Source organism: Rana temporaria, chromosome 5 (assembly GCF_905171775.1).
Source record: "Rana temporaria chromosome 5, aRanTem1.1, whole genome shotgun sequence".
NCBI lineage: Eukaryota > Metazoa > Chordata > Amphibia > Anura > Ranidae > Rana > Rana temporaria.
In genome coordinates, this window is record NC_053493.1 from 200,920,259 (window position 1) to 200,938,768 (window position 18,510).

At 53.1% G+C, this 18,510-nt stretch overlaps 1 protein-coding gene across 1 annotated transcript in view; it reads left to right on the forward strand.

Annotated features, from left to right (window-relative positions):
* The first annotated feature begins 2,850 nt into the window (after nt 1–2,850).
* INO80C (INO80 complex subunit C) overlaps nt 2,851–18,510 on the forward strand; it is a 52,960-nt gene continuing 37,300 nt past the window's right edge. Inside the window, exon 1 of the mRNA XM_040353477.1 lies at nt 2,851–3,061. Within this exon, the coding sequence (XP_040209411.1) occupies nt 2,969–3,061 (93 nt within the window). The 5' untranslated portion in view covers nt 2,851–2,968. The remainder of the gene's footprint in view (nt 3,062–18,510) is intronic.

The window sequence follows — 18,510 nt, forward strand, 5'->3', positions numbered from 1 at the left end:
AAAAAAATGGCCCAGCCAGTGGGCAGCCAAATCCTCTGGGGCTGAAGTAGTTAAAGCGGTTGTAAAAGCTGAAAAAAAAATCCACAGCGGGACATTCTTGTTGAGCGGGGGGGGGGGGGGGAGTTGGTGATCAAAGTTGTTGAGGGGCGGGGGTGTGACAGCCACAGATCGAGGTTGTTGGGGGGGTGATTGCCGCGGATCGTGATCGAGGTTGTTGAGGGGGGGGGGGCGGCGGCGGGTGCAAAAGTTGTTGAGCGGGGTTCGGATCTCCTCTTCACTTCAGCTGCCGCAAAAGTTGTTGAGCGAGGGGTGGGTGCTGGCCGCGGATCGCAGAAGTTGTTGAGCGGAGGGGGGGGGGGGGGGGTGCCGTGCGGATTGGTTCTCTCTCACCTGTACACACAGCCAGTCGGATCTCCTCTTCACTTCAGTTGCCGCAGTCCACACACCGGCTATGGTAAGCATGTTTCCCCTTTGACCTTTCTTCTCCTTCCTGTGCGGGATAATTAACCCCTTCGCGGGACTGCAGGAACATGCAGTCTGTGCAGGAAGTTCCTGCAGAATCCGGGCGGGTTGGGAGGTATGGTCTTATGGATGCATAGGGGCTTGAGTGCGAGCATGCACCAGTGGCCCCATAGCGAGGAGCTTGCTATTGGGGGTACTGGTCAAGGGGAAAGGGCCAGGAGCGCCGGCGGGGGACCGAGAAGAGAAGCATTGGGGCTTCTCTGTGCAAAACCACAGGTAAGTATAACGTGTTTGTTATTTAAAAATAATAAAAAACCTATAGGGCCAGTTCACACCACATGCAGTCCAGTGCATTTTTTTCTGCATCAAAACTGCATGGAAAGTAGGCTATACGGTTTTCAATGACATAGTTCACACCAGTGCTTGCAGTTCCAGTTCCTGCATTTAAAAAATTGCTGCCGCCTCGGCTGGGAAGCCAGGATCTTTTTTGTTCCCCAGGTTTCCCAGCCTAGTACTGAGATGTGGGGACTTATTGACCCCAGATCACACTGTAAAGAGGACCTGTCACACACTATTCCTATACAAGGAACGTTTACATTCCTTGTAATAGGAATAAAAGTGATCCCAAAAAAAAGTAAAAATAAAATAAAAAAAATTGTCAAAATAGAAAAAAAATAAGTTAAACAAACAATAAAAAAATATAACTTTTTTAAAGTGCCCCTGTTACCAGAAGCAAACACATACGTAAGTCACGCCCACATATGTAAACGACGTTCAAACCACACATGTGAGGCATCGCAGCAAACGTTAGAGCAGGGATGCCCAACCAGTGGCCCGCGGAGCCCTCTGATGTGGCCCGCGACCTCCTGCTTTGGGATGGAATAAAATGCTGTTATTGAAGGTAAGTTTAATACTAAAATTGCAGTGTATATATGGGCATATCTGTTCTGCAGTGGTTACTGGGCTGCTTTCAAACTGATCCGCAGGGGCAGAGAAGTGCAATTGAGGGTTACCTGCACTGAGCCATAGACTTCTATTACCTGCGAGTTTGGTGTGCTGACAGTAGAGTGGACTTTTTTAGAGCCGAGTCCACCCACTCCGCTCATTGTGGCTGGCGACCGGTTACCAATTCACTTAAAGCGGGGGTTCACCCTTAGAGGGCACTTTTTCCCCTTAGATTCCTGCTCGTTTTCTCTAGGGGAATCGGCTATTTGTTTTAAAATATGTGCAGTACTTACCCGTTTACGAGATGCATCCTCTCCGTCGCTTCCGGGTATGGGCTGCGGGAATGGGCGTTCCTTCTTGATTGACAGTCTTCCGAGAGGCTTCCGACGGTCGCATCCATCGCGTCACGATTTTCCGAAAGAAGCCGAACGTCGGTGCGCAGGCGCAGTATAGAGCCGCACCGACGTTCGGCTTCTTTCGGCTACGAGTGACGCGATGGATGCGACCGTCGGAAGCCTCTCGGGAGACTGTCAATCAAGAAGCAAGGCCCGCTCCCGAAGACCCATACCAGGAAGCGACGGAAGAAGATGCAGCTCGAAAACGGGTAAGTACTGCTCATATTTTAATAAAAATAGCCGATTCCCCTAGACCGAACGAGCAGGAATCTAAGGGGAGAAAAAAAAAAATTTAATACATGGGTGAACTCCCGCTTTAAGTGGCCCTTGCTCTTCAAAAGGTTGGGCACCCCTGCGTTAGAGCGAAAGTTATAATTCTAGCACTAGACCTCCTCTGTAACTCTAAACCGGTAACCTGTAAAAATGGGGATTTTTAAGTACTGAAGTTTGGCGCCATTCCACCAGTGTGCGCAATTTCAAAACGTGACATGTTAAGTATCTATTTACTCAGCGTAACATCATCTTCCACATTATGCAAAAAAATGGGCTAACTTTACTGTTTTTTTTTTTTTTTCCCAAAAAATAAGTTTGAAAAACGACTGTGCAAATACCATGCAAGGTAAAAAGTTGCAACAACTGCCATTTTATTCTCTAGGGTTTTTGCTAAAAAAAAAACTAAAAAAAAAAAATGTTATAATGTTGGGGGGTTTTGTGCCATTTTCTAGCAAAAAAAATGATGATCCTAGTAGTAGTAGAAGCGAAGTGTCAGAATTTACCTGGGTAGCAAGTGGTTGCAGTCTTGGCAAAAAAAAGCCCCAGAAGACAAAGAGTTACATTATGACAATTTTGGTATTCGTTGGGGGAAAAAAAGGTAACCTTTTTTTTTATCCTACAAAGGTGGGAAAGTTTTCTGAGGAGAAAGAGGGAATGTGAGAAGCTCTCGCTTGCCTTCCCATGCACGCTCACTCTAGTAGCAATACACTGAGGTAACGCCTATTCCTAACCACGCACACAGCCGCAATAAGCCAATCGCCGATGGCCTCAGTAACACGCAAGAGAGTCGCGCTGAGAGATGAGCTGTGATTGGCGGCTGTGGGTAGGCAGGGTCATTGGCATCCAGGAAGAGCATTGCTCGTGTTGTGGACGGTGAATGTTATTATACCGGAATGGGGGACAGCAAAGCTGTAGCAGCTGAAGGAACGGCACCACAAACGGAGACAACTGGCAAACCTCTGCCGTTTAAACAAGCGCATTTCCTTGTAAGTGCAATTTGAAGTCGGTTTGTTTGTGGAGTTTAGTGCTGGCTTTCTGTACACTACTTCGTATAAGTCAAGAGTATTGTGTGACATTCCATTGTTCTGGATATTGTAGGAATACTCCGCTGTATTACAGAAGGTTGAGATTATACAGGGAAAAACTGCACTTCAGGTATATCATTGATGTTAACCACTTGACCTCCAGAAGATTTACCATGACCAGGCCATTTTTTTTTTGTGGTACTGCGGTACTTTAACCACTTAACCACTTCCTTACTGGGCACTTAAACCCCTTCCTGACCAGAGGACTTTTTGCGATTCGGCACTGCGTCGCTTTAACTGACAATTGCGCGGTCGTGCGACGTGGCTCCCAAACAAAATTAACGTCCTTTTTTCCCCCACAAATAGAGCTTTCTTTTGGTGGTATTTGATCACCTCTGCGGTTTTTATTTTTTGCGCTATAAACAAAAATAGAGCGACAATTTTGAAAAAAAAAAAAAAAAATTTACTTGTTGCTATAATAAATAGCTCAATTTTTTTTTTTTACGTTTTTCTTTTATCCTCAGTCTAGGCCGATACGTATTCTACATATTTTTAGTAAAAAAAAAAAAAAAAAAAATCGCAATAAGCGACTGGTTTGCGCAAAAGTTATAGCGCCTACAAAATAAGGGACAGAATTATTTTTTATTTTTTTTTTTTTTTACTAGAAATGGCGGCGATCTGCGATTTTTATTGGGACTGCGACATTATGGCGGACACATCGGACACTTTTGACACATTTTTGGCGCCATTCACATTTATACTGCGATCAGTGCTATAAATATGCACTAATTACTGTATAAATGTGACTGGCAGGGAAGGGGTTAACACTAGGGGGTGAGGAAGGGGTTAAATGTGTACCCTAATATTAGTGTTCTAACTGGGGGGGGTGACCAATCTGTGTCTCTATGTACAAGAGACACAGATCGGTCTCCTCTCTCCCCTGACAGCGCCGCTGTCTGCGAGAGCCGGGAATGAGAGATGATCTCTTACAGTGCTTTAAGTGGGCCAAAAGAGGTGCCGGTACTCTATTAGGCGCCGGTGCTCCCCCCCCCCAATACTGAACATGAAAATACCCTTGGCTGCGTGTGATGGGCACAGTGGCTGCATTTGATGGGCACAGTGGCTGCATTTGATGGGCACAGTGGCTGCATTTGATGGGCACAGTGGCTGCATTTGATGGGCACAGTGGCTGCATTAGATGGGCACAGTGGCGACAATTGATGGTGGCACAGTGTGATGGCACAGTGGCTGCGTGTGATGGCACAGTGGCTGCGTTTGATGGGCACAGTGGCTGCATGTGATGGCACAGTGGCGACAATTGATGGCACAGTGGCAGTGTGAGTTGGCACAGTGGCTGCATGTGATGGCACAGTGGCGACAATTGATGGCACAGTGGCTGCGTGTGTTCGCACAGTGGCTGCATGTAATGGCACAGTGGCTGCGTGTGATGGGCAGAGTGGCGACAATTGATGGCACAGTGGCTGCGTTTGATGGGCACAGTGGCTGCGTTTGGTGGCACAGTGAGGCTGCAATTAATGGGGGTTTTTTTTTAGTTAGAGAAGGCAAGCTCAAAATAACTCAAAAATATTTTTTTCTGCCATTTTTTTATTTAAAAACTGATGGTCACCTCAGTCCAATATGCAGTCAATTCTTTTCTTACTTTCTTCTGTTGCAGTCCTGAGTCCAGGATCCAGACAGTAGCAGCACTAGGAACTGTAGACGCAGGCTGAGCTGAGGCTCCTCGTGCGAGTCCTCCTCTCACCTCTCACCTCGCCTCCGGCGTGACGTCACGCGGCGCACGCCTCGGAATGAACCAACTCTCCTCCATGGGGGGGTCGAGGAAACGCACAGGACAGGAGTGACAGGACAGAGGAAAGGGAGCCAGGAGCGCACTCGGCAGCAGTGAGTCGGCTCCGGCGGGGCGGCATACAGTTTCTATTGTGACTGCGCTGCCTGTCTGACACACATTACCGGCCCGCAACTCGACAAGCCCACCGGCTGCATTCCGGTACTGTAAACCCACGTACTGGGCGCACAGAGAGGTGCTGGTACTCTCCAGGGCCATTTTTGGAAGTGGCGGTACTGAGTACCGCCGCGTTCCGGCCCAGTTAAAGCACTGATCTCTTATGTAAACATATGAGATCATCTCTCATTGGCCGCACAGATCGCCTAGGAAACGGCCGCTCCGATTGGCCGTTCACGGCGATCTGTGACTGGCTGTGTCCAAGGGACACGGCCAGCACAGCAGTTCCCCGCTGCACGCTCGGGGAACGTGCAAAGGGGCGGCCGTAAAAAGACGGCCTGTTAGAGATTGGGAGCCGCGCTGAGGCCGTACAAAGTCGTACGGCCGTCAGCAAGTGGTTAAAGCGAGGGTTCACCTGCAAATTTTTTTTAAAAGCCAACAGCTACAAATACAGCAGCTGCAGACTTTTAAAAATTAACACTTACCTGTCCAGCGCGTCCGCCAAAGCCACCATCCTCTGTAAGGGAATCGGGAAGTGAAGCGCTGCGGATTCACTGCCCATGCGCGAGGCGTGCTGTGCAGTTCCACTGGTTCCCGTTGTGTTCTGGGAGCCGAGTGTTTCCCAGAACACAGCGGGGGGGGGGGGGGGGCTGACGTGGAGGGGCCGGACTCCCGCGGGAGTCAATACCCGGAAGTGGTGCAAATACTTGTTTTATACAGGTATTTGCACCCCCTCCCCCCTGAAAGGTGTCAAATGTGACACTGGAGGGGGGTTCCGAAAAGCGGAGGTTCACTCTGAGATTTGCTGTTTACAAGTTAAAATCATTATTTTTGCTAGAAAATTACTTAGAACCCACAAACATAATATATTGTTTTTTTTTTTTTTCTCTAACACCCTAGAGAATAAAATATCGGTCGTTGCAATACTTTCTGTCACACAGTTTTTGCGCAACGGTCTTACAAGCGCACTTTTAAAAAAAAATTAAAATTTATAAAAAAATACGACAAAAGTAAGGTTAGCCCAATTTTTTTAAATTATGAAAAATAATGTTACGCCGAGTACATTTGATACCCAACATGTCACGCTTCAAAATTGTGCCCGCTCGTGGAATAACACACTTTTACCCTTAAAAATCTCCATAGGCAATGTTTAAAAAAATTCTACAGGTTGCAGGTTTTGAGTTACAGAGGAGGTCTAGTGCTAGTGAATGATTGCTCTCGCTCGAACGATCGCGGCGATACCTCACATGTGTGGTTTGAACATCGTTTTTATATGCGGGGGGCTACTCCATGTATTTGTTCGCTTTTGCATGCAAGCTCGGCAGAACAGGGTGTGTTAAAAATAATGTTTTTTTTTTTTTTTATTATTTATTTTACTTTTTATTTTTACACTGTTCTTTAACTTCTTGAGACCCGGCTATTGTAATTTGATGGCCACAAGGTGACTCTACAGGTCCGGGAGGCTGTCTATTGATGTCCTCGGCTCCTCCCGGCCACTGGGGGGCGCACGCGTGTCACTCAGGTGCCGATGCGCGTGCCTGGCGGCTGCGATCGGCAGTTACAGAGCCAGGGACGTGGATCTGTGTGTGTAAACACAGAGATTCAAGTCCTGTCAGGGAGAGAGGAGATCGATGCTGTGTCCCTTGTACATAGGGACAACCATCAGTCCCCTCCCCCCACAGTAAGAATCACCTAGCAGGGAACACATTTAACTCCTTGATCGCCCCCTAGTGTTAACCCCTTCCCTGCCAGTCACATTTATACAGTATATAAAAGAAGTGAAAAAGTGCACTTACCAAATAAAAAAGTGAAATTAAAAATAAAGCAGCTAACTCAAAAATGTTATACCAACATACAAATCATAAACAAACGGTGGAGTAGCGCTAAAGAGTGAAAAGGCCTTCATATACCATCTAAATTTATAAGAAGGCTAGGTATGAGTCCAATAAATATCAAAAAATGTGAACAAATTAATAAGTGGAATAAAAAATTAATAGTCCAACAATGTGTCGAATTTGAGTGTTAGCACACTGCTGCAAACGTGAAGAAAAAACTCTGGGTCCAATGATACCTATAGCTTGCTGACCCTTACCAGAATGGAAGATCCTAACGGATCTAGTCAAGCTGAAATCGCTGGATCGCATATGTTGGAATGTAGCCTGTCTTTTGAAGCGATCCTCCAAGGGGTCACCGATCCACCAGTAAAGCAACCAGAGAAAATAAACCGAACCTGCAGAAAATAAATCAAGACTGTAGAGCCAGGCTTAAATTAAAAGGAAGGCTTCAGCCAGCAACATTTATACAGTAATCGGTGCATATTTATAGCACTGTTCGCAGTATAAATGTGAATGGTCCCAAAATAGTGTCAAAAGTGTCCGATGTGTCCGCCGTAATATCGCAGTCCTGACAAAAATCGCAGATAACCCCATTACTAGTAAAAAATAATAAAAAAAAAAATCTTAATTCTATCCCCTATTTTGTAGGCGCTATAGCTTTTGGGCAAACCAATCACTATACGCTTATTGAAAAAAAATTTTTTTTACCAAAAATAAGTAAAAGAATAAGTATCGGCCTAAGCTGAGGAAAATTTTTTTTTTTTTTTTTAAATTGGATATTTATTATAGCAAAAAGTAAGCAAGTGGTTAGGAATAAAAGTGATTTTTTTTTTTTTTTATTGCATCCCTTGTAATATAAAAGCATGACAGGACGTCTTAAATATGATATCTGGGGTCACAAAGACCTCAGATCTCATATTTACACTAAAATGCAATAAGAATTTTTTTTCCCTTTTAACCACTTCCATACAGGGCTTTTATACACACCTCAATACCGGGCCTGTTCTGGCACTTCTCTCATACATGTACAATTCATCATTCTTATGCTAGAAAATTACGCAGAACCCCCAAACATTATATATGTTTTTTTAGCAGACACCCTAGGGAATAAAACGACGGTCATTGAAACATTTTATCTTGCACGGTATTTGCGCAATAATTTTTCAAATGCTTTTTTTTGGGAATTTTTTTTTCATGAATTAAAAAAATAACAAAACAGTAAAGTTAGCCCAATTTTTGGGTAAAATATGAAATATTATGTTACACCGAGTAAATAGATACCTAACAGGTCACGCTTTAAAATTGCGCACACTCATGGAATGGCGCCAAACTTCGGTACTTAAAAATCTCCATAGGCAACGCTTTGAATTTTTACAGGTTACCAGTTTAGATTTACAGAGGAGATCTAGTGCTAGAATTGTTGCTGGCACTCTTAACGCACGCGGCGATACCTCACATATGTGGTTTAAATGGCGTTTACATATGTCGGCGGGACTTGTGTGTGCGTTTGCACGCAAGCTACCGGGGACAGGGGCGTTTTAAAATATATATATATATATATATATATATATATATATATATATATATATATTTATTTATTTTTTTATCACTTTTATTCCTATTACAAGTAATGTAAACATCCCTTGTAATAGGAATAGTGTGTGACAGGTCCTATTTATGGAGAGATACGGGGTCAATAAGACCCTGCATCACTCCTCCAGGCTGGAAAGCATGAGATCGCTAAGATCGCTGATTTTTTTTTTTCCCACTGATCTCATAATTACTGTTGCTTAGTAGCCGCAATCGCGGCTTTGTTTACTTACGGGGACCCGGGCGTGACGTCATCACATCGCGCCCGGGTCCTCCGACGGTCAGAGAGATGACTGGTGACTAGCTGGTCACCAGTCATCTCTATGCTTCCTGCCAGCGCCGGATGATTCTTTCTCCGGGCCCCCGATGGCACGGGAGAGCCCGGAGAAGCACCGGATGGCGGCGGGAAGTCCCCTCCTGCCGCCTATAAGAACGATCAAGCGGCGGAACCGCCGCTATGATCATTTTTATGTTGCACTGAATCTCCGGCAGAAGAGAAGGATATCTGAATGATGCCTCTAGCTGCAGGCATCATTCAGATATCCCCCCACAAAGCCCAGGACGTCATATGACGTCCACCCAGGATGGGAGATCCCATCTGTGGATGTCATATTACAATGGGCAGGTATTGAAGTGGTTAAGAGCTATAGGCGGAAGTGACGTTTTGACACCGCTTCTGCCCTGCAATGGTATGGAGCTGGGTGGTGGCCATCTTCCCGTCACTCAGCTCCATGTCAAGCAGGAAGAAGGATCCAATCCCCTCTGCCGCTGCCAATGACTCTAGTAAGCGGAGGGCCCCTTTCCCGCCACCGATAAGTAATCGTGTGGTGAATCCACAACAGAGACCACTTTTATCTGAAACTAGCCGAATACCCGGCGTTGCCCGGTCTTCCTATCTTAACCTTTTGGGGAGGAAAATCATAGTAATATAAATATACCCATCTTTTATATAAGGGTGTAGGTAAGGTTTAATTTAACTGTCATATATTTTTATTTGGCATATAAGAAATATGTGTACCAGGTATTATTGAAATATCTCCAGGCGTACATAAGTTATGTGGGAACATACATTTCCCATTGATTTGCATGGGACTTTAAACAAAAACCCCGACCCTCACAAATGGGGGTAGTTAAGGGATAAATTAACTATCCTATAGTTTAAGTGGACATATAAGTAACATGTGACCAAGTGTTATCGAAATATCTACAGCCGTTTGGAAGTTATGAAGTAAGATGTATTTCCCATAGAGTTGAATGGGACTTTAAAGGAAAACCCCCGACCATGGCAAATGGGGGTGGGTAAGGGTTAAACCACCTATCCTATGTTTGTTGCTGACATATAAGTAACGTGTGCCAAGTTTCATGTTAATATCTTTAGCCGTTTGGACGTGATGCTGGAACATACATACACACACGGAGTTTTATATATATATATATATATATATATATATATATAGATAGGACCGCTCACTGAAGAAGCTAGCTGCTGCCGGTGCAGTGTCATATTCTGCTCCCTATCACAGAATGCAGCCTAAGTCACGTGGCGGCAAACTGCGCATGCGCAATGCGTTCCAATGCCAAATGTGATGCGTTCCAGGGGATTCACGACACTACCCCTCAGTGAACCCATCACAATTTGTCACGGAAGTGACGAGCAACCATAACGAGGAGGCATACACAGAGCGGGGGGGCGGGACAGAACATGCAGATCCAATGAGAAACCTACAAAGAGCGGGGGGGAGGGGGGAGGGGAAAGAGACATGCAGATACATTAGGCTGCATTCTGTGATAGGGAGCAAACGGTGACACAGCCCCGCCTCCAGCCCCGCCCCCAAAGCAGAGGCTTATTGAGGTCCGTAAAAAACATAGACTCTCTGGCTTTTAAAGCATCCCCCATGTATAATAAAATGTCACATTGTTTTGGTGTGCGCAATAAAGACTGTGAAGAAAATGTGTATGTAGGAGGAGAGCTTCTGAATACCAACAAACACATTTCCATTTTATTCCTCATTTCAATGGGAAAGTTTAAGGTGGAACTTTAGGTTTGATTTATCTTTGAAGTGAAATGTTACCCAAAAAGTAAAGTTCCGCTCTTCTGTATTTTTTTAGGCTCCATGTACACGGGACCATCCTCACCCCCCCCCCCCCACCGCCATCCTCCCAGCTGTACGAATCCCCCACCGCCATCCTCCCAGCTGTACGAATCCCCCCCCGCCATCCTCCCAGCTGTACGAATCCCCCCCCCCCACCGCCATCCCCCCAGCTGTACGAATCCCCCCCCCCCCCCCCACCGCCATCCTCCCAGCTGTACGAATCCCCCACCGCCATCCTCCCAGCTGTACGAATCCCCCCCCCCCACCGCCATCCTCCCAGCTGTACGAATCCCCCACCGCCATCCTCCCAGCTGTACGAATCCCCCCCACCGCCATCCCCCCAGCTGTACGAATCCCCCCCCCCCCCCACCGCCATCCTCCCAGCTGTACGAATCCCCCCCCCCCCCACCGCCATCCTCCCAGCTGTACGAATCCCCCACCGCCATCCTCCCAGCTGTACGAATCCCCCCCCCCCCCACCGCCATCCCCCCAGCTGTACGAATCCCCCCCCCCCACCGCCATCCTCCCAGCTGTACGAATCACCCCCCCCCACCGCCATCCTCCCAGCTGTACGAATCCCCCACCGCCATCCTCCCAGCTGTACGAATCCCCCACCGCCATCCTCCCAGCTGTACGAATCCCCCCCCCCCCCCACCGCCATCCTCCCAGCTGTACGAATCCCCCCCCGCCATCCTCCCAGCTGTACGAATCCCCCCCCCCCCCCCCCACCCCCCCAGCTGTACGAATCCCCCCCCCCCCCCACCGCCATCCTCCCAGCTGTACGAATCCCCCCCCCCCCCCCCACCGCCATCCTCCCAGCTGTACGAATCCCCCACCGCCATCCTCCCAGCTGTACGAATCCCCCCCCCCCCACCGCCATCCCCCCAGCTGTACGAATCCCCCCCCCCCACCGCCATCCTCCCAGCTGTACGAATCCCCCACCGCCATCCTCCCAGCTGTACGAATCCCCCACCGCCATCCTCCCAGCTGTACGAATCCCCCACCGCCATCCTCCCATCTGTACGAATCCCCCCCCCCCCCCCCCACCGCCATCCTCCCAGCTGTACGAATCCCCCCCCCCCCCCACCGCCATCCTCCCAGCTGTACGAATCCCCCACCGCCATCCTCCCAGCTGTACGAATCCCCCACCGCCATCCTCCCAGCTGTACGAATCCCCCCCCCCCCCCGCCATCCCCCCAGCTGTACGAATCCCCCCCCCCCCCCACCGCCATCCTCCCAGCTGTACGAATCCCCCACCGCCATCCTCCCAGCTGTACGAATCCCCCACCGCCATCCTCCCAGCTGTACGAATCCCCCACCGCCATCCTCCCAGCTGTACGAATCCCCCCCCCCCCCCCCCCACCGCCATCCTCCCAGCTGTACGAATCCCCCCCCCCCACCGCCATCCTCCCAGCTGTACGAATCCCCCCCCCCCCACCGCCATCCTCCCAGCTGTACGAATCCCCCACCGCCATCCTCCCAGCTGTACGAATCCCCCACCGCCATCCTCCCAGCTGTACGAATCCCCCACCGCCATCCTCCCAGCTGTACGAATCCCCCCCCCCCCCCCACCGCCATCCTCCCAGCTGTACGAATCCCCCACCGCCATCCTCCCAGCTGTACGAATCCCCCACCGCCATCCTCCCAGCTGTACGAATCCCCCCCCCCCCACCGCCATCCTCCCAGCTGTACGAATCCCCCCCCCCCACCGCCATCCTCCCAGCTGTACGAATCCCCCACCGCCATCCTCCCAGCTGTACGAATCCCCCCCCCCCACCGCCACCCCCCCAGCTGTACGAATCCCCCCCCCCCCCACCGCCATCCTCCCAGCTGTACGAATCCCCCCCCCCCCCACCGCCATCCTCCCAGCTGTACGAATCCCCCACCGCCATCCTCCCAGCTGTACGAATCCCCCCCCCCCCCCCCCATCCTCCCAGCTGTACGAATCCCCCCCCGCCATCCCCCCAGCTGTACGAATCCCCCCCCCCCCCACCGCCATCCTCCCAGCTGTAGGGATCACCCCCCCCCCCCCAACACCATCCTCCCAGCTGTACAAATCACCCCCCCTCCCAACACCATCCTCCCAGCTGTACAAATCACCCCCCCCCCCACCGCCATCCTCCCAGCTGTAGGAATCACCCCCCCCCCCAACACCATCCTCCCAGCTGTACAAATCACCCCCCCTCCCAACACCATCCTCCCAGCTGTACAAATCACCCCCCCCCCCCACCGCCATCCTCCCAGCTGTACAAATCACCCCACCCCCCACCGCCATCCTCCCAGCTGTATGAATCACCCCCCCCCCGCCCCCCCCATCATCCCAGCTGTACGAATCGCCCCCCCCCACCGCCATCCTCCCAGCTGTACGAATCACCCCCCCCCCACCGCCATCCTCCCAGCTGTACAAATCACCCCCCCCCCCACCGCCATCCTCCCAGCTGTATGAATCACCCCCCCCGCCCCCCCCATCATCCCAGCTGTACGAATCACCCCCCCCCCCCACCGCCATCCTCCCAGCTGTACGAATCACCCCCCCCCCACCGCCATCCTCCCAGCTGTATGAATCACCCCCCCCCACCGCCATCCTCCCAGCTGTACGAATCACCCCCCCCCACCGCCATCCTCCCAGCTGTACGAATCACCCCCCCCCCAACACCATCCTCCCAGCTGTACGAATCACCCCCCCCCCCCCCCCCCTCCTCCCAGCTGTACGAATCACCCCCCCCCCACCGCCATCCTCCCAGCTGTACAAATCACCCCCCCCCAACACCATCCTCCCAGCTGTACGAATCACCCCCCCCCAACACCATCCTCCCAGCTGTACGAATCACCCCCCCCCCCCACCGCCATCCTCCCAGCTGTACGAATCCCTCACCGCCATCCTCCCAGCTGTACGAATCCCCCACCGCCATCCTCCCAGCTGTACGAATCCCCCCCCCCCACCGCCATCCTCCCAGCTGTACGAATCCCCCCCCCCCCCACCGCCATCCTCCCAGCTGTACGAATCCCCCACCGCCATCCTCCCAGCTGTACGAATCCCCCACCGCCATCCTCCCAGCTGTACGAATCCCCCCCCCCCCCCCGCCATCCTCCCAGCTGTACGAATCCCCCCCCCCCCCACCGCCATCCTCCCAGCTGTACGAATCCCCCACCGCCATCCTCCCAGCTGTACGAATCCCCCCCCCCCCCCGCCATCCTCCCAGCTGTAGGGATCACCCCCCCCCCCAACACCATCCTCCCAGCTGTACAAATCACCCCCCCTCCCAACACCATCCTCCCAGCTGTACAAATCACCCCCCCCCCACCGCCATCCTCCCAGCTGTACGAATCCCCCACCGCCATCCTCCCAGCTGTACGAATCCCCCCCCCCCCCACCGCCATCCTCCCAGCTGTACGAATCCCCCACCGCCATCCTCCCAGCTGTACGAATCCCCCCCCACCGCCATCCTCCCAGCTGTAGGGATCACCCCCCCCCCCCAACACCATCCTCCCAGCTGTACAAATCACCCCCCCCCCCCACCCCATCCTCCCAGCTGTACAAATCACCCCCCCCCCCCCACCGCCATCCTCCCAGCTGTAGGGATCACCCCCCCCCCCCAACACCATCCTCCCAGCTGTACAAATCACCCCCCCTCCCAACACCATCCTCCCAGCTGTACAAATCACCCCCCCCCCCCCACCGCCATCCTCCCAGCTGTACAAATCACCCCACCCCCCACCGCCATCCTCCCAGCTGTATGAATCACCCCCCCCCGCCCCCCCCATCATCCCAGCTGTACGAATCACCCCCCCCCACCGCCATCCTCCCAGCTGTACAAATCACCCCACCCCCCACCGCCATCCTCCCAGCTGTATGAATCACCCCCCCCCCCCGCCCCCCCCATCATCCCAGCTGTACGAATCACCCCCCCCCCCACCGCCATCCTCCCAGCTGTACGAATCACCCCCCCCCCACCGCCATCCTCCCAGCTGTACGAATCACCCCCCCCCACCGCCATCCTCCCAGCTGTACGAATCACCCCCCCCCCAACACCATCCTCCCAGCTGTACGAATCACCCCCCCCCCACCGCCATCCTCCCAGCTGTACGAATCACCCCCCCCCCACCGCCATCCTCCCAGCTGTACAAATCACCCCCCCCCAACACCATCCTCCCAGCTGTACGAATCACCCCCCGCCCCACCGCCATCCTCCCAGCTGCAGGGATCATCCCCCCCCCCCCCACCGCCATCCTTCCAGCTGTAGGGATCAGATCTGTAGTAAAAAATCCTCGGACCTGTGAAAAAATCGTACCGCGTCACTTCCAGTGCTCGTATGCCAGGAGCACAGCTGATCGCGGGTCCACGGCGCATGCGCAGCTGCTTTTTCTTTGGTCCGTGAATATCCTAGACTGGGGTAGGTCACTTGTGCCCGTCATACGCAGCCAGTGTGCCCACTATTTGCAGCCACTTGTGCCCATCATACGCAGCCATTGTGCCCACCATATGCAGCTACTTGTGCCCATCATACGTAGCTATTGTGCCCACTATATGCAGCCACTTGTGCCCATCATAAGCAGCCAGTGTGCCCACTATTTGCAGCTACTTGTGCCCATCATACGCAGCCATTGTGCCCACTATTTGCAGCCACTTGTGCCCATCATACGCAGCCAGTGTGCCCACTATTTGCAGCTACTTGTGCCCATCATACGCAGACATTGTGCCCACTATTTGCAGCCACTTGTGCCCGTCATACGCAGCCATTGTGCCCACTATATGCAGCCACTTGTGCCCATCATATGCAGCCATTGTGCCCACTATATGCAGCCACTTGTGCCCATCATACGCAGCCAGTGTGCCCACTATTTGCAGCCACGTGTGCCCATCATACGCAGCCATTGTGCCCACTATATGCAGTCACTTGTACCCGTCATACGCGTCACTTCCTTCTTCTTCTGTAGCGGCGGCTGTGGCTCCTGTGTCCGCTTGGCTCCTCAGGCTTCCTCCGTCATGTCTCCTTTTCCGCCAATGCGTTAGGCATCCAATAGGATCGCCTAAAGCTTTGGCCAATCGGGAGACAGGTTTTACTGACCTGCCTGCTGATTGGCAAGGAGGAACTTTAGTGTGAAAATAGCTTCTGGCTCTTATCACGTGCTTCGAAATACACACCCCGCCTATTCCCGCCATAGTATTTCATGTGTCCGGCATCCTAAAAGGGGCCAGGCACATGAATAGGGAGGGCGGCAGAGGTGACGGGGGCGGTGCCCATGCATTGTGGGCCCACCATGCAACCATGCAGGGGCCACCACTGGTCTTTGATCTCTGTCAAGTGCTGGGGTCTGGATCGTCTCCGCTGCTTTTCCTCCAATCGGGCCAAAGAAGCTGAGTGCGAGTTTACCTATAGCCCTCACACTGGAGACTTGCACACCATCATCATGGCATCCCAGGACGGTGGGTATCAGGTCACAGGAGGGCAGAGCGCATGTGTGTCCCGCTTTGGGGTCACTGGTGGCTTAGGGAGAAGGAGAGGGCCCCTGGGTGTCCGTGGCAGAAGGAGAGGGCACCCCTATCTCCCCCGGAGGACGGGGACACCGTTCTCTCCCCCGGAGGACGGGGACACCATTCTCTCCCCGGAGGAGGAGGACACCGTTCTCTCCCCCGGAGGACGGGGACACCATTCTCTCCCCCGGAGGACGGGGACACCCTTCTCTCCCCCGGAGGACGGGGACACCCTTCTCTCCCCCGGAGGACGGTGACACCCTTCTCTCCCCCGGAGGACGGGGACACCATTCTCTCCCCCGGAGGACGGGGACACCATTCTCTCCCCCGGAGGACGGGGACACCGTTCTCTCCCCCGGAGGACGGGGACACCCTTCTCTCCCCCGGAGGACGGGGACACCATTCTCTCCCCCGGAGGACGGGGACACCATTCTCTCTCCCGGAGGACGGGGACACCGTTCTCTCCCCCGGAGGACGGGGACACCATTCTCTCCCCGGAGGAGGAGGACACCGTTCTCTCCCCCGGAGGACGGGGACACCATTCTTCCCTCGGAGGACGGGGACACCGTTCTCTCCCCCGGAGGACGAGGACACCATTCTCTCCCCTGGAGGACGAGGACACCATTCTCTCCCACGGAGGACGAGGACACCAGGGCTGGACAAGGAGAAGAGGTGAGCGCTGCGGGGAAACAGAGCATCATGAGGGACGGGGGATAGAGGAGCAGGAGAGGAACAGATAAGCATGTGTGGGAACAGAGAAGCAGGGGGGGGGGGGTATCAGTGGAGCACAGGGGGGACCAGAGAAGCATGAGGGTAAGAGGAGCATGGGGGGGGGATAGAGAAGCATGTGGGGGAACAGAGAAGCAGGGGGAGAACCAGAGGAGCAGAGAGGGGGACAGAGGCGCATGGGGGCCGGCCGCCATGGGAGAGACTTGTCAAAGTTTATGAAGTCCAGGGCAATATTTTTGTCCCAGTCCAGCCCTGGTGTCCCTGTCCTCCAGGAGAGAGAATGGTGTCCTCGTCCTCGGGGGAGAGAAGGGTGTCCTCCGGGGGAGAGAAGGGTGTCCTCGTCCTCCGGGGGGAGAGAATGGTGTCCTCGTCCTCGGGGGAGAGAATGGTGTCCTCGTCCTCGGGGGAGAGAATGGTGTCCCCATCCTCTGGGGGAGAGAATGGTGTCCCCGTCCTTTGGGGGAGAGAATGGTGTCCTCGTCCTCTGGGGGAGAGAAGGGTGTCCTCGTCCTCTGGGGGAGAGAAGGGTGTCCTCGTCCTCGGGGGAGAGAATGTTGTCCCCATCCTCTGGGGGAGAGAATGGTGTCCCCGTCCTCGGGGGAGAGAAGGGTGTCCCCGTCCTCCGGGGGAGAGAATGGTGTCCCCGTCCTCCGGGGGAGAGAATGGTGTCCCCGTCCTCCGGGGGAGAGAATGGTGTCCCCGTCCTCCGGGGGAGAGAAGGGTGTCCCCGTCCTCCGGGGGAGATAGGGGTGCCCTCTCCTTCTGCCACGGACACCCAGGGGCCCTCTCCTTCTCCCTAAGCCACCAGTGACCCCAAAGCGGGACACACATGCGCTCTGCCCTCCTGTGACCTGATACCCACCGTCCTGGGATGCCATGATGATGGTGTGCAAGTCTCCAGTGTGAGGGCTATAGGTAAACTCGCACTCAGCTTCTTTGGCCCGATTGGAGGAAAAGCAGCGGAGACGATCCAGACCCCAGCACTTGACAGAGATCAAAGACCAGTGGTGGCCCCTGCATGGTTGCATGGTGGGCCCACAATGCATGGGCACCGCCCCCGTCACCTCTGCCGCCCTCCCTATTCATGTGCCTGGCCCCTTTTAGGATGCCGGACACATGAAATACTATGGCGGGAATAGGCGGGGTGTGTATTTCGAAGCACGTGATAAGAGCCAGAAGCTATTTTCACACTAAAGTTCCTCCTTGCCAATCAGCAGGCAGGTCAGTAAAACCTGTCTCCCGATTGGCCAAAGCTTTAGGCGATCCTATTGGATGCCTAACGCATTGGCGGAAAAGGAGACATGACGGAGGAAGCCTGAGGAGCCAAGCGGACACAGGAGCCACAGCCGCCGCTACAGAAGAAGAAGGAAGTGACGCGTATGACGGGTACAAGTGACTGCATATAGTGGGCACAATGGCTGCGTATGATGGGCACACGTGGCTGCATATAGTGGGCACACTGGCTGCGTATGATGGGCACAAGTGGCTGCATATAGTGGGCACAATGGCTGCATATGATGGGCACAAGTGGCTGCATATAGTGGGCACAATGTCTGCGTATGATGGGCACAAGTAGCTGCAAATAGTGGGCACACTGGCTGCGTATGATGGGCACAAGTGGCTGCAAATAGTGGGCACAATGGCTGCGTATGATGGGCACAAGTAGCTGCAAATAGTGGGCACACTGGCTGCGTATGATGGGCACAAGTGGCTGCATATAGTGG